The sequence below is a fragment of the Mastigoproctus giganteus genome, chromosome 1 (assembly GCF_048544385.1).
Source record: "Mastigoproctus giganteus isolate SK-2022 chromosome 1, ASM4854438v1, whole genome shotgun sequence".
NCBI classification, from domain to species: domain Eukaryota; kingdom Metazoa; phylum Arthropoda; class Arachnida; order Uropygi; family Thelyphonidae; genus Mastigoproctus; species Mastigoproctus giganteus.
Window position 1 is genome coordinate 257440399 of NC_143575.1, and position 17083 is coordinate 257457481.

Below are 17083 nucleotides of genomic sequence, written 5' to 3' on the forward strand. Positions count from 1 at the left end.
AGACCAGACTGAAAAAAATTCTACCCCTTGAGCCTTGCATAATCTTTCCAGGGCCGAATTGATCGACAGTGCTCTCATCATATACTCCCTCCTATCGTGTCTGTGCAGAATTGCAGACACTTTCAAATTCAACCCTAATTCACGGCTTTTTTTCAACAGTGACCTGTACTTGTTAAAATGAGTGGTTGCACCATAATTGTTGGGAAATTCTGTCACATCCACCCCCCCCCCCTACAGCCCAGACTTAGCGCCTTCAGATTTCAATTTGTTCGCCCTGTGAAAAAACACCTTTCAGGAAAGCATTTCACCATGGATGAGGAAGTTCATTAGTCAGTGCGATGTTAGTTACTGTGTGTGGGCACAGACTTCTTCGGTACTGGTATTGATAAACTGATTCATCGTTGGGACAATTGCATCAATAAAACTGGAGACTTTGTGGAGAAATAGTGCATGTTCACTTATTTCTTGGTGGGTAATTTCAACTTTGTATTAAACATCATCGAGAGAAAAAATGTGTTACCCTACTTTTCGGAAACCCCTCGTACCAAATATGGGACTTACGTGTATCATATACATCCATTTAAATATTTCTCAAGACTTCATTTTTGTACTGCTTATTTCTTACAACTTGCATTATCAAAATCTTTCTCATTTTCAGCACTGGCCTTTTTAAAATGTTAAACATCTATAATATAAAATTTTCTGTGTATTATAATATATCAAATATAGTAGTATAATATATACACCGATGAGCCAAAACATTATGACCAGCGAGTCATTATGCAAATCGGAGCAACTGCAGGTGAACTCTGCCGCTGGTTGGGACATGGTATAAAAAACACCTGATACTGAGCTCCCTTAATCAGTATTACTCTTGTTCTTCAGATGGGAAAGACAGCGGACTTAAGCGAGTTTGACAAAGGCCAAATTGTAATGGCCAGATGACTGGGTCGGGGTTCCTCCGTAGCCAGGTGGGCAGGAGCAGCAGTGCGTAGCACACACACACTTCTTGATTAGACCGGGGATTGAGCCCATGACCACCAAATATGGAGGATGCGGAAAGGTCAGGGAATGACCACCAAATATGGAGGATGTGGAAAGGTCAGGGAATGACTACCGCATATCCCCGGAGCAATATGGCCTTAGTTGTTAATGTTCCTAAAAACCAAATAACAAACAATGACTGGGTCAGAGCATATTCAAAATGGCATGGCCAGTAGTATGATCACGGTCAGCTGTGGTTAGTACCTACTGAAAGTGGTCCAAGGATGGAAAACCTACGCACCATCGGCGAGGCGTTGGACGACCACGACTCATTGATGCTCGAGGTGAGTGAAGGTTTTCCTGGATAGTACGTGGTAACAGACGGGCGACTGTGGCGCAACTAACTGGTAATTGGAATGCTGATGACGGGAGTAATGTGTCACAACATGCAGTACATCGAACCCTGCTGAAAATGGGGCTGCGTAGCCGCAGGCTGCTCCAAGTGCCCATGCTAACCACGGTTCACAAGCAACAGTGCCTACAATAGCACACGAGCATTGAAACTGGACCTTGAGTGATTGGAAGAAGGTCATCTGGTCCGATGGATCACATTTCCTGTTGCATCACGTGGTTGGCCAGGTATGTGTGCGTCGTTTACCTGGTGAAGTGATGGCACCTGAATGTACTGTGGGATGAAAACAAGCCAGTAGCAGCAGTGTCGTGCTTTGGGCGATGATCTGCTGGGATACCCTTGGTCCAGTCACCATGTACCAGGCACTCTGATGTCTACCACCTACCTAAACATCATTGTTGACTAGGTACACCCTTTCATGTCAACGGTCTTCCCTTCTGGCGGTGACATCTTTCAGCAGGATAATGCTCCATGCCACACTGTCTGGATTGTTTGAGACTGGTTTGTGGAACATGAGGAAGACTTCCAGGTATTGCCCAGCCTCCAAATTCTGCAGACATCAATCCCATTGAGCATCTGTGGTTTGTGTTGGAACAGCAACTCCGATCTGTGGTGTCTCAACCACAGACCGTACAGGAGTTAAAGGATCTGCTGGTTACATGTTGGTACCAGATACCACAAGACACATTTAGAAGTCTTGTAGTGCCCATGCCTCGCCGGGTACGAGCTGTTTTGGCTGCACGTGGAGGACCAACGTCATATTAGGTAGGTGGTCAATAATGTTTTGGCTCATCTGTGTATAGTGGTATAACAAATTCAAACAAACAAAATATATTCATTATGATGAAATTTCATTACGGTGGAACACAGTAAAAAAAAGTCGGAACAAATTACAAAATTGCATATTACAAAATAATTATAACAAGCATAAACGTTTTGTATTTTTTAAATAAAAAATTCAAAAATTTAAAAATTGTGTTTGGTGTGCTTGTTACATTCAACAAAACAAAACATTTGTTAATTCTGCCCGAAAAAAAAAAAAAAACAAACAAGCAAACATTATAAACTTGAAAGTAATCTCTTCCATTTTAAAATTTATAAAACTGTAATAAGCGCAACAGTCAGATGGTACAATGTAAACGATCATAATTTTTCACAAACTAACATAACTTCAGTGCTGTCATTTCATCTATCAGCATGTTTTGCTAAATATGAAACTGTACATCTCTATCACTCTTTAAAAACCTCTATCACTACCCAAAATTACTCAGATGAGAGACTTAGGAAGGTGGGCAAAACAAAAGCTATTAATCTCAAACAGGCAATTAACTGCTCAGTCCTTGCAAAATTGTCAGACACTAAAGACCGAGGATCAAAAAGTGCACATTGCATTGTTGAAGGATTTTATTTATGTGATTATATTTTTTTATAGAGGTTCAAATTTTCATTACAATGATATTTGATAAAATGAAACATTTTTACATAAAGATCATAGTAAATTGGCAGAAGAGATAGTAGTTTTGTTATGCTTATAATGAATATTTTGTTACTTTTTCATCTGTTACACTAACATTTTACTGTACTAACTCTGCACAGCCAAACACTATCATCTGTGCACTTTTTTTGGAAAGTTCATCATTGTTTAAAAATAAAAAATTAAAGCAAGTAAAAAATGTAGAGAACTTTTTTAAGAGAATTTCTCTTAATTTTCATGCTTTTAGTTCCACTCTTTTTTAATTTCAAGTCTAATTTTAATAAGTTTCTTCTTGTCTTCTCAGACCAGCTTTCAACCATGCATGGTATTAAGTACTATAGGTTTTAATAACTTTCATGTTTGCAATTTTCATTTAAAATAATTCTCATCCTTTCCAAATACATCAAACATATGAGTTATAAAAGGATGGTAAGTTTCATACTTATTTATAGATTCTTTTTTTTTTTTTTTGAACAACTCTAACATTGTTTCTAAATATAATTATAACTTATTGTGTGGGAAACAGAAGATAATGTGCATATATTCCTTCATGGCATTCCTTAATGCACAGAATCGTGAAAATAAAGTAATCTAGGTATCAAAGAATAATTAATAAAAGAGGAATTGGACTAAAATATATTGAAATGACCAAATCATTTTAGTATATTCAAAAGTTTTTTGTGCCAGAATATTAATTTTTTTTTTAAATCAGTTTTTGCATGGTAAATTTTATTTCAGTTAAGTTAATATGATTGTGATAATTTAAATTTTTGGCTTTTCGTTCTTTCCAGAGTAGTTTCAGAATATTTAATATGTACAGTTTAACCTCCCAAATCCGGCAGTGCATGTCTAACACCACCCGGCCATATTTAGGAAAATGGGTGATCTGGAAAACCAGCTCAGAATTTAAAAATGAAGTTCTCAGACTACCAAAGCAGCATGTTAGAGCTGATTGTGCAGAGTAGAGATTTTATCTCAGAGAAGCTTTTATTGTAATCCAATTATGTTTGAGAAATTTAATGGAATCGTCTAATTGCTGTTCACAAACAAAATTAGCAAGTGATTGGTAATCTGTTACTTATTATCAATCACTTGCTAATTTTGTTTGTGAACAGCAATTAGACAATTCCATTAAATTTCTCAAACATAATTGGATTACAATATCACTCAGTTTCTAGTGTCATGATTTGTATATGATGCATTAGTCTGAAACATGCAATTTCTTGCATGTTTATTGTGTGGTCAATGTTTTTAGTAGACCTTACTGGATTGTTTTTTGTAAACATCATTGAAGTAATTTCTATCCATTTGTATTTGCCCATATGTTTCAAAACATATATACAAGTTCATATGTATTTTAGAATGGTCATGCCATCATAGACACTCAATGTTTAGGATTTCGGCAAATCAGTGGTGTGAAACTTTGCTTTTTCCCTTTAAAAACTGTTGAGTACGATATATTTTGGAAGTGGAAATAATTTTATTTTTACTTTAAATATATAGTACATATTATTGTACTTTACTTTACTTTCCATGTTACCTTTACTTTCCTTTACTTTCCTTTCCATTACTTTACTTTCCATGTTACCTTTCTCTCTCAATTTATTTATTGTTCAAATTCAAAATTTATTCATTGTCTTGGGGACTTTAGCTAGAAAATTCTGCCCCATTTATTATACTATCAGTATATGACGACGAATTCTGTTTTAACCTGTATTTTATTAATATTTTGCCACTGAGATAACAATTCACTAAACATGTCCACTGTTTCAGTAAATGTTTTTGAAACTTGAGGGAGCTATACTGTTTTTTTTATGACTGTGAAGATTTGGCAAGAAGTAAAAAATTTCCAGATTTGGGAGGTTTGTCTGTGAATATTAAAGGCTGGGAGAAGATACGTGGAATATTTTAATATGACATTGTGTTGTGTAAAAATTTATTTTAATTAGTTACATTAATTTCAATTTATGATATATTTAGTTTGGAATATTTATTATTAATGTTTGTGAAATAAATACAGTTGAAAGTATTTTCATAATTTCTTGCAGGATTTCACTGTATTTGGTGGCAGTCTTTCCAGTGTTCATGCCAAGAAAATTTGCAAGGTAATATAACTTTAAAATTAGACTTATTCAGTTTTTTTTTCCAGAGGGAAAGCAATATATTTTTAAAGCATTTGATATGTTTTTATATATACAGATATTCACAATTTATAATTGAATAATATGGTAGTTATAGGTTTAAAACAATATAATATAATTATATTGTTTTAAGCATGATGTGATAGGAATCATTTTTCCTTATACAAAAAATCTCCAATATTTATTCCCAATACATTGGCAGAATCAATATCAATTCAGCAGTCTGTGGCTATAAGAATTGACTATCCTATTAGAAGACCCTATACAAAAATACTAGCTTTCTTTATTTCTTTGTGTTGAGGACTCAGCTAGAAAATTCTTTCCATTTGCTTTTTACATTATTGGCGGTGTAAATAAGTACTAATGCTGTTTTAACATATTTTATTAATATTTTGCCAGTTATGATGATGCTATAATTCTTTGAAATGTTTGGAATGTGTAATATGATTTATCTTTATTAAGGTGGCCTAAGTTTAATATGTTTCATTACAGTGTAGCATATTCTTTTTTAATAAGTATTTATCATATAAGTGAATATATCAAGTGTTGTTTACTTGGTGGTGTGTGTTTCTGTTTAGGTTATGGATCAGGCTGTATTGGTAGGTGCACCTGTGATAGGTTTAAATGATTCTGGTGGAGCTCGTATTCAGGAAGGAGTTGAATCACTTGCAGGATATGCAGATATATTTCAGCGGAATGTTTTATCTTCAGGTGTGGTGCCTCAAATTTCTGTCATTATGGGACCTTGTGCAGGAGGTGCTGTATATTCACCTGCATTAACAGATTTTGTTTTTATGGTAAAGGTAAGTGAAGTGCTTAAGCACATCATTGAATATTATAAGCCTCAATTTAAACATTTTAAATAACAAAATATATTTGTTGCTTATGTATTTATATATGAAATGTTTTTGTAAATAAAAGAAATAATATAATAAAATAAATAAATAAATAAAATAAATATTAGAAAAATATTTTTCTAAAATATATTTTTCTTTCTTTGACAGAATACGTCATATCTGTTTATAACTGGACCAGATGTTGTTAAGGTATAGTATACTTTTTTATTAATTAAGGAGTTAATTAAAACATTTTTATTGTGTTTTGTAATGATGTTCTGGTGAAATATAGTTATGCGCACATAACAGTTATACGTTGAAATAGAAGGTTTTCTTCTATATAATGCTTGGTTGTTCACTTAGACAAAATACATTATTCATGCAGTGGCATAGGTTCGCTAAGAGGCTACTTGCTGATGAGAATCCAGTATCCTTTGAAGCAACGATACTGGTAGTGTCTAAAATTTTTGAAATGCATCGCAGATTCACCTTTTCAGATGATGCTATGCAATTTAAAAAGATATTAACAACTTAGGTGGAACTTATCTTAATTTTTATTGTTAGTTGTCTTAATTTTTAGCACTGAGTTCTTCATATTAATCTTTTCAGGGAGCAGAATATTTTCCATGATTGTATGCTTAATGCAGTAATATGTTGCGATTGTATGGCTAACACAGTAATGCATCCCACATTTGTTTATTTGATTATTGTGTTTTGTTGTCAGTTGCTTTTTTTTTGTTCACACATGATAAAATTTGTGTGATTTGCCCTTGAGACAGAAGTTTATTTACCTGTGAAATTGTTTAAAGTCAGTTAGCAAGAAGCTAGGACAGTATCTCTAAAAGCATTTTGATCACAGATGCCTAGGGAACCAATCCTATACGTTCAATATTCATTTTTGCCCACAGTCTGTGCATTTTGTGTGAACCAACCCTCATATCTAACACAGTGGATTTAACCGTATTAATTAATAGTAGTTAATTTAGTGATAATTCAACTACTTATAGTAAATGCAAAAATTGATGAAAGAAGAAGATTTCTTATAAAACATCATTAAAATTTCAAAGACGTTTTATAAGAGTTTCTGTTACTCTAGGGTTTGAAAAGCAGCTTGTACAATCATTTGTTACAAAAATTATATTTCCACCTTTAAAAATCAAAAATGATATTTTTGTTTTACCTTACATATATTGTTATTGATCAGAAATAATGAGAAATATTCATCAGTGTTTCCAGTGTTGAGGTTCTGATTTTTGGGGTGACTCCGTAGCCAGGTGGGAAGGAGCAGCAGTGCGTAGCACACGCTTCTTGATTAGACCGGGGTTCGAGCCCGTCACCACCAAATACGGAGGATGCGGAAAGGTTAGGTATATGACCACCGCATATCCTGGAGCAATATGGCCTTAGTTGCTAATGCTCCTAAAAACCAAATAACAAACCTGATTTTTGGGATTCAGATAAGTTATTATCTGAATCCCAAAATGAAAAATTATGTGGAGGAGGAAGTTGTTGATGTAAAAGTTCTGCACAAAATTATTTTAGCATTAGTAGAGGCATATGATGCAAGAAAGCAAGCTTATTCAGCATCAGCCAAAAAAAAAAAAAAAAAAAAACCCTCTCCCAAATTTTGCTATTATTTTTCCACACTGTGTGATAAAGGACTGGGTCTACATTAATTTAAACAACTTGTGGAGAAGATCTGTATCGATATTGATGGGTTAGTTCCTTGCTTATGTATTTACAAAATGGAGATATATTTAAAGTTAAATTTACAGTGGCCACCATATCTTTCATTTAAAAGAAATATTTACATTTGTAGTTTGTTACACAGATGTACATACATTTAGTTGTGTACATATATGTTCAAGTTGAATATATATAGTGTGAACATATATGATTATTTTGATACTTAGTTATTCTGATTCATATATGCTTAAACAATGTGCTATTCACATATGTCTACAAATTTTAAAAGTCTTTGATCTGTATTGAAATGAACTCCAGTTTTGGCCATAAGCTTGATAAAGCAATAAACTGGCTGTTTAAGTATCAACCTCTTTAAAAAATTTATTGATATTTAGGAGAATTTTAGTTATAACAATATAACTGAAATTTTATTAAAAGTAAAGAATGTAGTATTGATTATAACATGGTTAATGGAGCTCTTGTGCACTACCAACAATTAGCATCTGCATTAGAGCAAGTATGGTATTCCAAATTCACTCGGGTGTGGGAGGGGCATGGGTGCCACTTTGGTCTGTAAAAAATTCAGTGCCACTGTGAATTTTTGAAATTGAGTAGTTTATATGTATGGAAAAACTACCCACTGCAAATTTGGGTAATAGATGCATGCATCCTGGGTGAATGGGTATTTTTGAAAGGCAATTTTGGAAGCTTCACTATGAAAATAAATTTGAACATAGATTTAACTGTCTGTCTTTGTGGCAACTTTGTGACTATATCTTGTTGGGATAATTAAAGGTAATCATCCTGTAGTGCCATTTGAAGTGATCTCCATCAGCATAGGTAACACCCCTGTATTAGAGAATAAAACTGAATAGCACCTTTTTCTCTTTCTAGTTTTACTCTCATAAAACAGCTCAACATTGCAGGGAGATACATAATAGATGTACTGTTCTTAACAAGAATTGAATTTGTGAATAACTAAATCATTTAGGGTACCACTGCCCTTGCAATTTTACTATTCTTGTCTACTGTCCTTTGTGTTATGCGACCAATGTGGATATTGTATATAATTTCTGTATTGTATCCTGACTAAACTTTGATGTCCTTTAAAACCCTTCATACCACAGGGCCATATTGAAGATTTTGTTTACCAGTGGTCAAGGTATTGTACTGACTTATTACTCTTATCAAATAAACTTATTATTACACAATATATTGTATAAATTTACGATTTTTTTTTTTATTCTTTTCTTTAGTCAGTAACAAATGAAGATGTTACACAGGAGGAACTAGGTGGAGCGAAAACACACACAACTATATCAGGTAATTTCTTATTAGAAGTTGAGAAATCTTTTTGTACAAAACGTTGGTACTAAATTCATAATTTTGATAAACGTTTAGCATAAATGAACCAATTTGAACATTATTAATGCAGGAAGTGATTCTGAATCAGAATTTGGTAGCAGCTGTGCTGGAACAATATCACGGGGTAGGGGAGGAGTTTCTTAAGGGATGTAACTAAAGGAAAAGTGAAGAACAAGACACTGAGAAGATGAAGGGAAATTGCAATGTTTGATGATTTGATTGAGGCCGATAAGTATCATGAAATGAAGGAGAGAGATAGCGACAGTGAGAGATGCAAATGTTATGGAGTTCTCTCTGTCCTGAATCTGCCACGTGGAAGAGAACATAGGATGATTTAAAACATAGGTCTTGAATCATATGTAATGTATCAAATTAAATTTTGTTATAACATATTTCACAGAACATCAATTTAATTATTTAACAGATATTTATTTAAAGTATACCCAGTAAAATAAAATAAAATAAAATATTTCCAGAAGCTTTCGGAACTCGTGTCCCTTTCTCAACTGACAGAATTTTTTTTGAATACATTACAAGCAAAGTGTGGCACGTTACTCATTCGTCATTGTTGTAGCACGGACGTGTGCTGCCTTGCGCCAGTGATCATCCATCAATAAAACGGTTGTCTCCAGGATTGGATGTATACGCATGCCTTTCTGGCGATTTAATGCCTTAGGGTTGTTCATTATGTTTAGTGACTCTAGCCATAGGCGGTGGCGAAAGTGTCGCGCGTGGTCCACTATCTCAAAGTCGCGCTTGGGGTCAAGATCGTGGTTGGTAGCCCAAAAATGTTCTGCAAGCGCGGACTGGTCAGTTTCGGCAAGCCGGATTGCTCTGTCGTGTTCCGTGAGGCGATCCTGGAGACGTCTCGATGTCTCACCTACGTAGCAACTGTTACAGGCAATCCGGCTTGCCGAAACTGACCAGTCCGCGCTTGCAGAACATTTTTGGGCTACCAACCACGATCTTGACCCCAAGCGCGACTTTGAGATAGTGGACCACGCGCGACACTTTCGCCACCGCCTATGGCTAGAGTCACTAAACATAATGAACAACCCTAAGGCATTAAATCGCCAGAAAGGCATGCGTATACATCCAATCCTGGAGACAACCGTTTTATTGATGGATGATCACTGGCGCAAGGCAGCACACGTCCGTGCTACAACAATGACGAATGAGTAACGTGCCACACTTTGCTTGTAATGTATTCAAAAAAATTCTGTCAGTTGAGAAAGGGACACGAGTTCCGAAAGCTTCTGGAAATATTTTATTTTATTTTATTTTACTGGGTATACTTTAAATAAATATCTGTTAAACTATGGACCCCAGTACTCCAGGCCCATTTGTCACTAATTTAATTATTGATGTTCTGTGAAACCTGTGGGGGTATTGAGAGAGAGTCCACCAGACAAAATGACACATTTTGTCTGGTGACTGTGGTGAAAAAGTAATACCTGGTGTTTGTTTCAACCTTCTATCACAACTACTTCTGGGTTAATAAAAACCTTTTACAAGTCTCTTAGCATCTTATTAGCAAAAGATGCTAAGAGACTTGTTTGATATCTGAATAATTTTTCAATACATTTTGCCCTAATAATTTAATTTTATGTATATTTAGCATGGCTACAAGGATCTCACATTGAGAACTGTTTTCTAATTGGGTGTACACCAACTGGCACTCAAGGTTATCCAGTTCTATATTTTTAATTTAAAATTTTTTTTATAGTTACTTTAATTTTGTGTCTTAATTATTATAATGTAATTTCTATTTCAATAGTTTTTAAATATTTGCATTGCCATTTAAAAAAAATATGTGGTTTAATTCTTAGGCGTGGCCCATAATGCCTTTGAAAATGATGTTGATTGTCTTCTTAACCTTCGGAAATTTTATAATTTTCTGCCTCTTAGCAATAAAGACCCTGCACCAATACGACAATGTGATGATCCATGGTAAGTTACTTTACATGCTTTCATAGCCTGTAAACAATTTAAAGAATAAAAAAAGAAATTACTTTTTTTCTCCTGTGTTTAGTCTATTTAATATTGTAATTTCTGATAAAATCAAAATAATTTTTGTCTTTATAGTTGTTAAACAGTTCTTTTTGCATTTCATTTTTAGATGTACAAGTTTTAGATATACTCTTTGATCAAAAAGTTTGGTGCATGACCTTATAATTCTTGAACACATGGCAATATCTAAAAGTTTGTGAGCAGGGCTTATAACAACAGCAACATCTTTTTAGCATATACACACCAAGTTTTGACTTGTCATTACACATCAGTCTAGCATAAAGTTTTGAGTCACGTGTGCTGAAAATAACAAAACTTTGAAGCAATGTACTGTAAACTTGGAAAGTCAGCACAGAAAGGCATGAGATGTTTGTTGCAGTTTATAGAGATGATACTATGATGAAAAGAAAGTTTTCAACAAGTTTCAAAGGCCGAAAAAAAAGTACTGTTTGCATTTTTTGATAATGAGCGATGATATTATCAGAATTTTTCTGGTAGGATATCACTGTTAGTGCAGCCTCCTACTAAGAAGTTTTGAAACAGTTGAGAATGAAATCTGCCATAAATAACTCAAAAAAAAAAAAAAAAAAAAAAAAAAAAGCAGAATGCTTGGTTCCTTCACCACAAAGGAGCCAAGCATTATGCAATTTGACCAACAAGAGCATTCCTGTTGTGCTACATCTACTTGCCTGATTTGGCCATTTGACCTTTGACTATTCCCAAACTTTAAACAGGACATGAAGGGAAACCAGTCTTACTGGTTTAAGGAATCCAGTCAAAAGTGGACTCCCTAAAAGCATACTTCCAAAGGAAGACAGAAAAGGACTTCCAAAAATGTTTTGATCAGTGGCAGGCATGATAGAACCTGTGTACTTGCAGAAGGGGATACATTGAAGAATATTAATGAAATTAAGTTTTTATAACGTTAATTCACTGAAATGTTTAATCAGACTTTGTAGGTGGTAATAGTTGATTTTTTAGTGTATGCATCTAGAGTTGTAATGCATATTGTGTTATATTTATAAATTGTTCATGTGTTTTAAAGAGGGGATAGTTAATCTCCTTTGTACGGCAGAAATTCCGATTTTTCCAGTGGAAACCCAACTGCACTTACTCGAGACCAATTGAATTGCTATAGAATGATAAACCTTAGAAACTTTGCCTTGAATCCCAGACTTTTCGACTTGGCAGGGCATAAGTCACTAGCAACTAAGAGCCATAGGAAGACCCCCTCGGATATTGGCAGAGGGTATTTTTAAGAACTTGTAAAGCTCATATATATTTTTATATGAAACATACTGATTTAAATGTCAACAGATTTTATCCTAAAGAAAACATGAAAAAAAAAATTTTTTAAGCCATAAATGCATCTACATAGACTTAGCCCAATGGGTATATGAGGACCCCTCCCAACTCCTCGGTGTTATAATATATATATATATATTACTGTTTTTCATGAATTTTTCTGTTCAATGCTACTACAAGGGCATGATGAATAAATATGACATATTCTTACACCATATTTATTCATTAAAGTAGTGTTTGTTTAAAAAGTAAATTTCATAACTTAAGTTATAAATATCCCATGAGATGTTGAGAGTACTAATCTTTAGGAGCCTAACTGGGTTCTGTAGAAATATTTTTCATTGAATTTTTTTCTTGATCAAATACAAATGGCTGAAAGATTCTGTAAATAAATAAATTTTGATTTATACTCAGTACAATCAAAGGAGTTTACAACTTCAGTGTAACTGTATTATTGCAGTAGATATATCATTATAACGGTGAAGTGGGCATTTTTTTTTTTGTATTTTATGTATTAATATGCAAGCTCAGGCTGCACAATATGCATATTCATGCCCATGTAATCACCCCAGGACTGTAGCCATCCATGGTGATGCTTTTTTTTTTCAAAAAGAACGATAAAAAAGAAATAAAAAAAAAAACAATAAATAAAAAAAAGAAATCCTTCCTGAAAGTAGTAGTGTTTTGATTCTTATTTACAGTGTAACTAAATGCATAACTTAAACTTATGAGATTTTTGAAGGAAACAATTTTCCATTCTGTAAAACTGCAATAAAATTATTAGTGAACCACCAATATCTTGCAGGCGCCTCCGTAGCCAGGTGGGCAGGAGCAGCAGTGCGTAGCACATGCTTCTTGATTAGACCGGGGTTCGAGCCCGTGAGCCACCAAATACGGAGGATGCAGAAAGGTCGGGGAATGACCACCGCATATCCCCGGAGCAATATGGCCTTAGTTGCTTAATGCTCCTAAAAACCAAATAACAACAACCAATATCTTGCTAAGAAAACAAAATAAATCTGAAAAGAACAAGAAATATTTTTTCCAGGTTGTAACTCAACTGAACTTTTTTGGAATGCAAAATGTATTCCAAAAAATTTTATTCCCAGTTGCACAGAGTTATGCAAGTTTTTCAAATTCTTGAATAGTTATTGACAGTAGGCAGAATTTTATAGTAAGTAACCAATCACTTTTGGTTACCTTTGGAAGTGTCTTTGCTTAGAAAAGTTTGAGTTCAAATTCCATTGGAGATTAAAAATCATTATGGCCATAATTATCCAGTTTTAGGTGGAGGGTGTTACATTTCTCTCCTGTGAATTATTCTGGATTTTTATGGGCTTTGAACATACGTATTTGTGCACTGTGGCTAAAGTAGTTGATATGCCAAGGAATGCCACCTAGGGGACAGCATTATAACTGGGTTGCCAGTTTTGTTGGATGCATTTCTTTCCAACCAACACGAGGTATGTTTTTCTTTCAAATTGGTTGGATTCCTGTCATCTGTAATTGTAATCAGAGGATTTGCTGTACACAAATACCTAGATTTTCATTACATTTAAATGAGGAACCGAAATTTCGTATACCAAGGTGAATGTTCTCTGCCGAATTTTGGCTCAAAGCAGTGTTGTAGTGCTTGCATAGCAGGATAATGATCATATCAGTTGCCTTCCATTTGGAAAGGCCTAGGTTTAAATCCTGTCAGTAATGCAATGAACTTATAAGGTGTATTGGAATGGAGGCATAAGGTTTTCTTCATTATTATTATTTTTATTTCTGTGTTTTGTCATTCAACAAGCTGACTTTAAAATGTATAGCTGCGATAGTTACAGACTAGATACACCAATGCCTCATAGTGTGATGTGTTCTGATACTAAACCAAATGTTCCTGCCTAACTGAAATTAATATTGCAGCACAAATCCAATGTTTATGCTCACATTTGCCATACTAGAGCTCTAGAAGCTGGTATTTATACTGCAGTTTATTATACTGTAAACACCTATATTTTTATGTAATTCATAAAAAGATCACAGTTATTGATTTTAAATTAAAATGGATTGATGTACCTCGCAAAAAAATTTATTTATAATTTCATTTCATGGTTTTGAGTGTGAATTTATTCACTGAATTTTATTTACTATGTTTATAAATAATAAACTACTAAAATCATAGTTGGCAGATTAAAGGGATTTGCAATAAGAATATTTTTTGTAGTATGTGAATATTTATAAAAACCTCTAAGAGTATTATTTAACCTTATCTATGGATAGCATTAGTCTAATGCTATCCATTATTTAATGCTATGGATAGCATTAGTCATATATCAATAGTTATATCTTTTATTCTGTCTGTTTATAGACTCAAATTGTTTTTCAGGGACAGAATGGTTGATAGTCTGGATACCGTGATACCACTGGAAAGTACTGCTGCATATAATATGTTAGATGTTATTTTGGATGTAAGTGCTTTTTCTGGAAAAAGGTGGTATTCTGTATTATCTTTCCTTAATTGTAGGTGGAATGGTGGTATTCTGTATTATCTTTCCTTAATTGTAGACAATTTAATATCTACTTTTCAATAGGGAAATGCTTTCTGATGTTCATCTGCCAGTTGGTTCTACCTAGTGCCAAATGATGCCAGGAAGTAGCCATTTTTCTGCATAAGCCAAAAAAAATAATAAAATAAAATAATTAGAAGAATAAAATAGAACAGATTATTCATCCTGTTTCCATTCCCACACAGTAACCATTCAGTTTTGCTTTGAATTTAGCCAGACTCACCAAAATTGCCATGTTTAGGAAGCAACTTATTCTAGTGTTTGACCAACTGGAGTCCATAGATGAACTTCATGAAATCTAGTCTTTTGTTATTTTTTGAGATTTTGTATTTCTTCCCCCTGGTTCTTGTCTTACCTATATAGCAGAACAGATTTCCTCATTCATTTTACTCAATCTATTGAGTGCTTTATACACCTCAATCAGATTTCCACTTAGATTTCAGGTCATCAGACTTTGCTGTTCATACCTTTGCCATTCTTCATATGTTCATTAATTTTCATTTTTGAGCTTTCTCTTAAATCATGCTAAGTTAACTCGTTATGTTTGCAGTAGTTGACGTTGTTCATTTGATCCCCAAGGTAACAATCGTAATAATACTTTAAATAATTTTTAATAATAATTATTAAAATATCATTTACATTTTAATAATTAGCATCCTTCCAACTATCCTACCAAAATTTTTTTTTTTTTTTTTTTTTGCAGTAATCAGAAAAAGTCATAACAGAGCATAACAGACAATCCATTTATTGTAATCCCATTAATGAAGGAAATTTATACAAACTCATTTTTCAGTTTTGTTTTTTGCCAATTCTAAAATGAAAAGTTATGAAACCTATAGTAGCATTCTTAATACCATATGGATTGAGAATTAAGAAAATAGAAGATGATAGCTGATGTTGGATTTTAATTTCAGTAGATTTTTAATTTTCAGGAAATTTCACAAAAAAAATGACTTTTTTCCAAATAAATGAATTAGAAGGGATAAATAAAGAGGAAAAATTTGTTTCATGAATTGGAAGCTGAACTCTGAATATATATAGATTAGTTGATTCATGTGTTTGGAAGAAAGATGTACTGTCAATACTAATTTAAAAGAATGGTACTCATGGGATTATCTGTAGTAAAGAGATACACCAGAAACTGAACACATCTGTGTCATAGGGAGTGGTTTATAAGAGCAGGATCATTAACTAACTTGATTGCCCTCTTTTAAATAGTATGAGTGTTTAAGAGAAGTTTTAATAAGCTCAAATCATGCATGGAAGCAGACTCTTTCTGCATCAGCCAAAAAAATAAAATTATAATATTCATACATTACCATTCTCACAATGTAAACATTCTGTTCTGCTTTGAATTAGCTTGACTCACTGCCTCTTTTACATTTGGAGGCAACCTATTCCAGTGTTTGACAACCTACTACCCATAGATGAACTTCGTGAGATCCAGTCTTCTGTTCTTCCTTGAGATTTTATATTCATGTACTCTGGTTCTTGTCTCACCTACAAGGGAGAACAGACCTTCCTCATTCATTTTACTCAATCCCCGCAGCACTTTATACACCTTGATTGATTTCCCCCTTAGGTGTCTAGTTGTCAGACTTTGCAGCCCATACCTTTTAAGCCATTCTTCATGCACATTGATTTATTTCATTTTTTCATTGTTATATTTCTTTTTGGTAATAATGATTCTGTGACTTTTGTAATAATGACCCTAAATGACTCTGTTGCATTCAATGATCACCCCCTTATCTCCTTCATAATTTACCCTACTACTGAAGTTAGGTTGACAAGTCTGCATTTACCCACTTCATTCTTATAGATTGGTAATACATAGCACCCTTCCAACTCAAAAGAATCAATCACTTCTGAGTTAAGTGAAGTCTTAATAATTAACCTTAATGGTCAGATGCTCTTCCTTACCATTCCCCTCAAAATAATGTGGTATTTAAGCCATCTACACAAGGTTCTTGTGAAGTAATACAATGATTAAAATGTCCACTCTTTCACACCATACAGATAAAGGACTGCATTCAAATCATATAAAGAAGTTTTAGTAAGCTCAAATCATGCAGGGAAGCAGACTCTTTCTGCATAAGCCAAAAAATAAAATAAAATAATATTCATACATAACCATTCTCACAAAGTAAACATTCTGTTTTGCTTTGAATTTGCCTGACTCACTGCTTCTTTTACATTGGGAGGCAACTTATTCCAGTGTTTGACAACCTACTACCCATAGATGAACTTCATGAGATACAGTCTTCTGTTATTCCTTGAGATTTTATATTCATGCACTCTGGTTCTTGTCTCACCTA

The 17083-nt window shown here is 33.8% G+C and overlaps 1 protein-coding gene across 1 annotated transcript in view; it reads left to right on the forward strand.

The window, feature by feature from the left end:
* The window catches only part of LOC150091809 (propionyl-CoA carboxylase beta chain, mitochondrial-like), a 247942-nt gene that overhangs the window by 197134 nt on the left and 33725 nt on the right, over positions 1 to 17083 (forward strand). Inside the window, exons 13-18 of the mRNA XM_090369822.1 lie at positions 4919 to 4975; positions 5590 to 5814; positions 6016 to 6057; positions 8790 to 8856; positions 10728 to 10848; positions 14588 to 14669. Of these exons, the coding sequence (XP_090225948.1) occupies positions 4919 to 4975; positions 5590 to 5814; positions 6016 to 6057; positions 8790 to 8856; positions 10728 to 10848; positions 14588 to 14669 (594 nt within the window). The remainder of the gene's footprint in view (positions 1 to 4918; positions 4976 to 5589; positions 5815 to 6015; positions 6058 to 8789; positions 8857 to 10727; positions 10849 to 14587; positions 14670 to 17083) is intronic.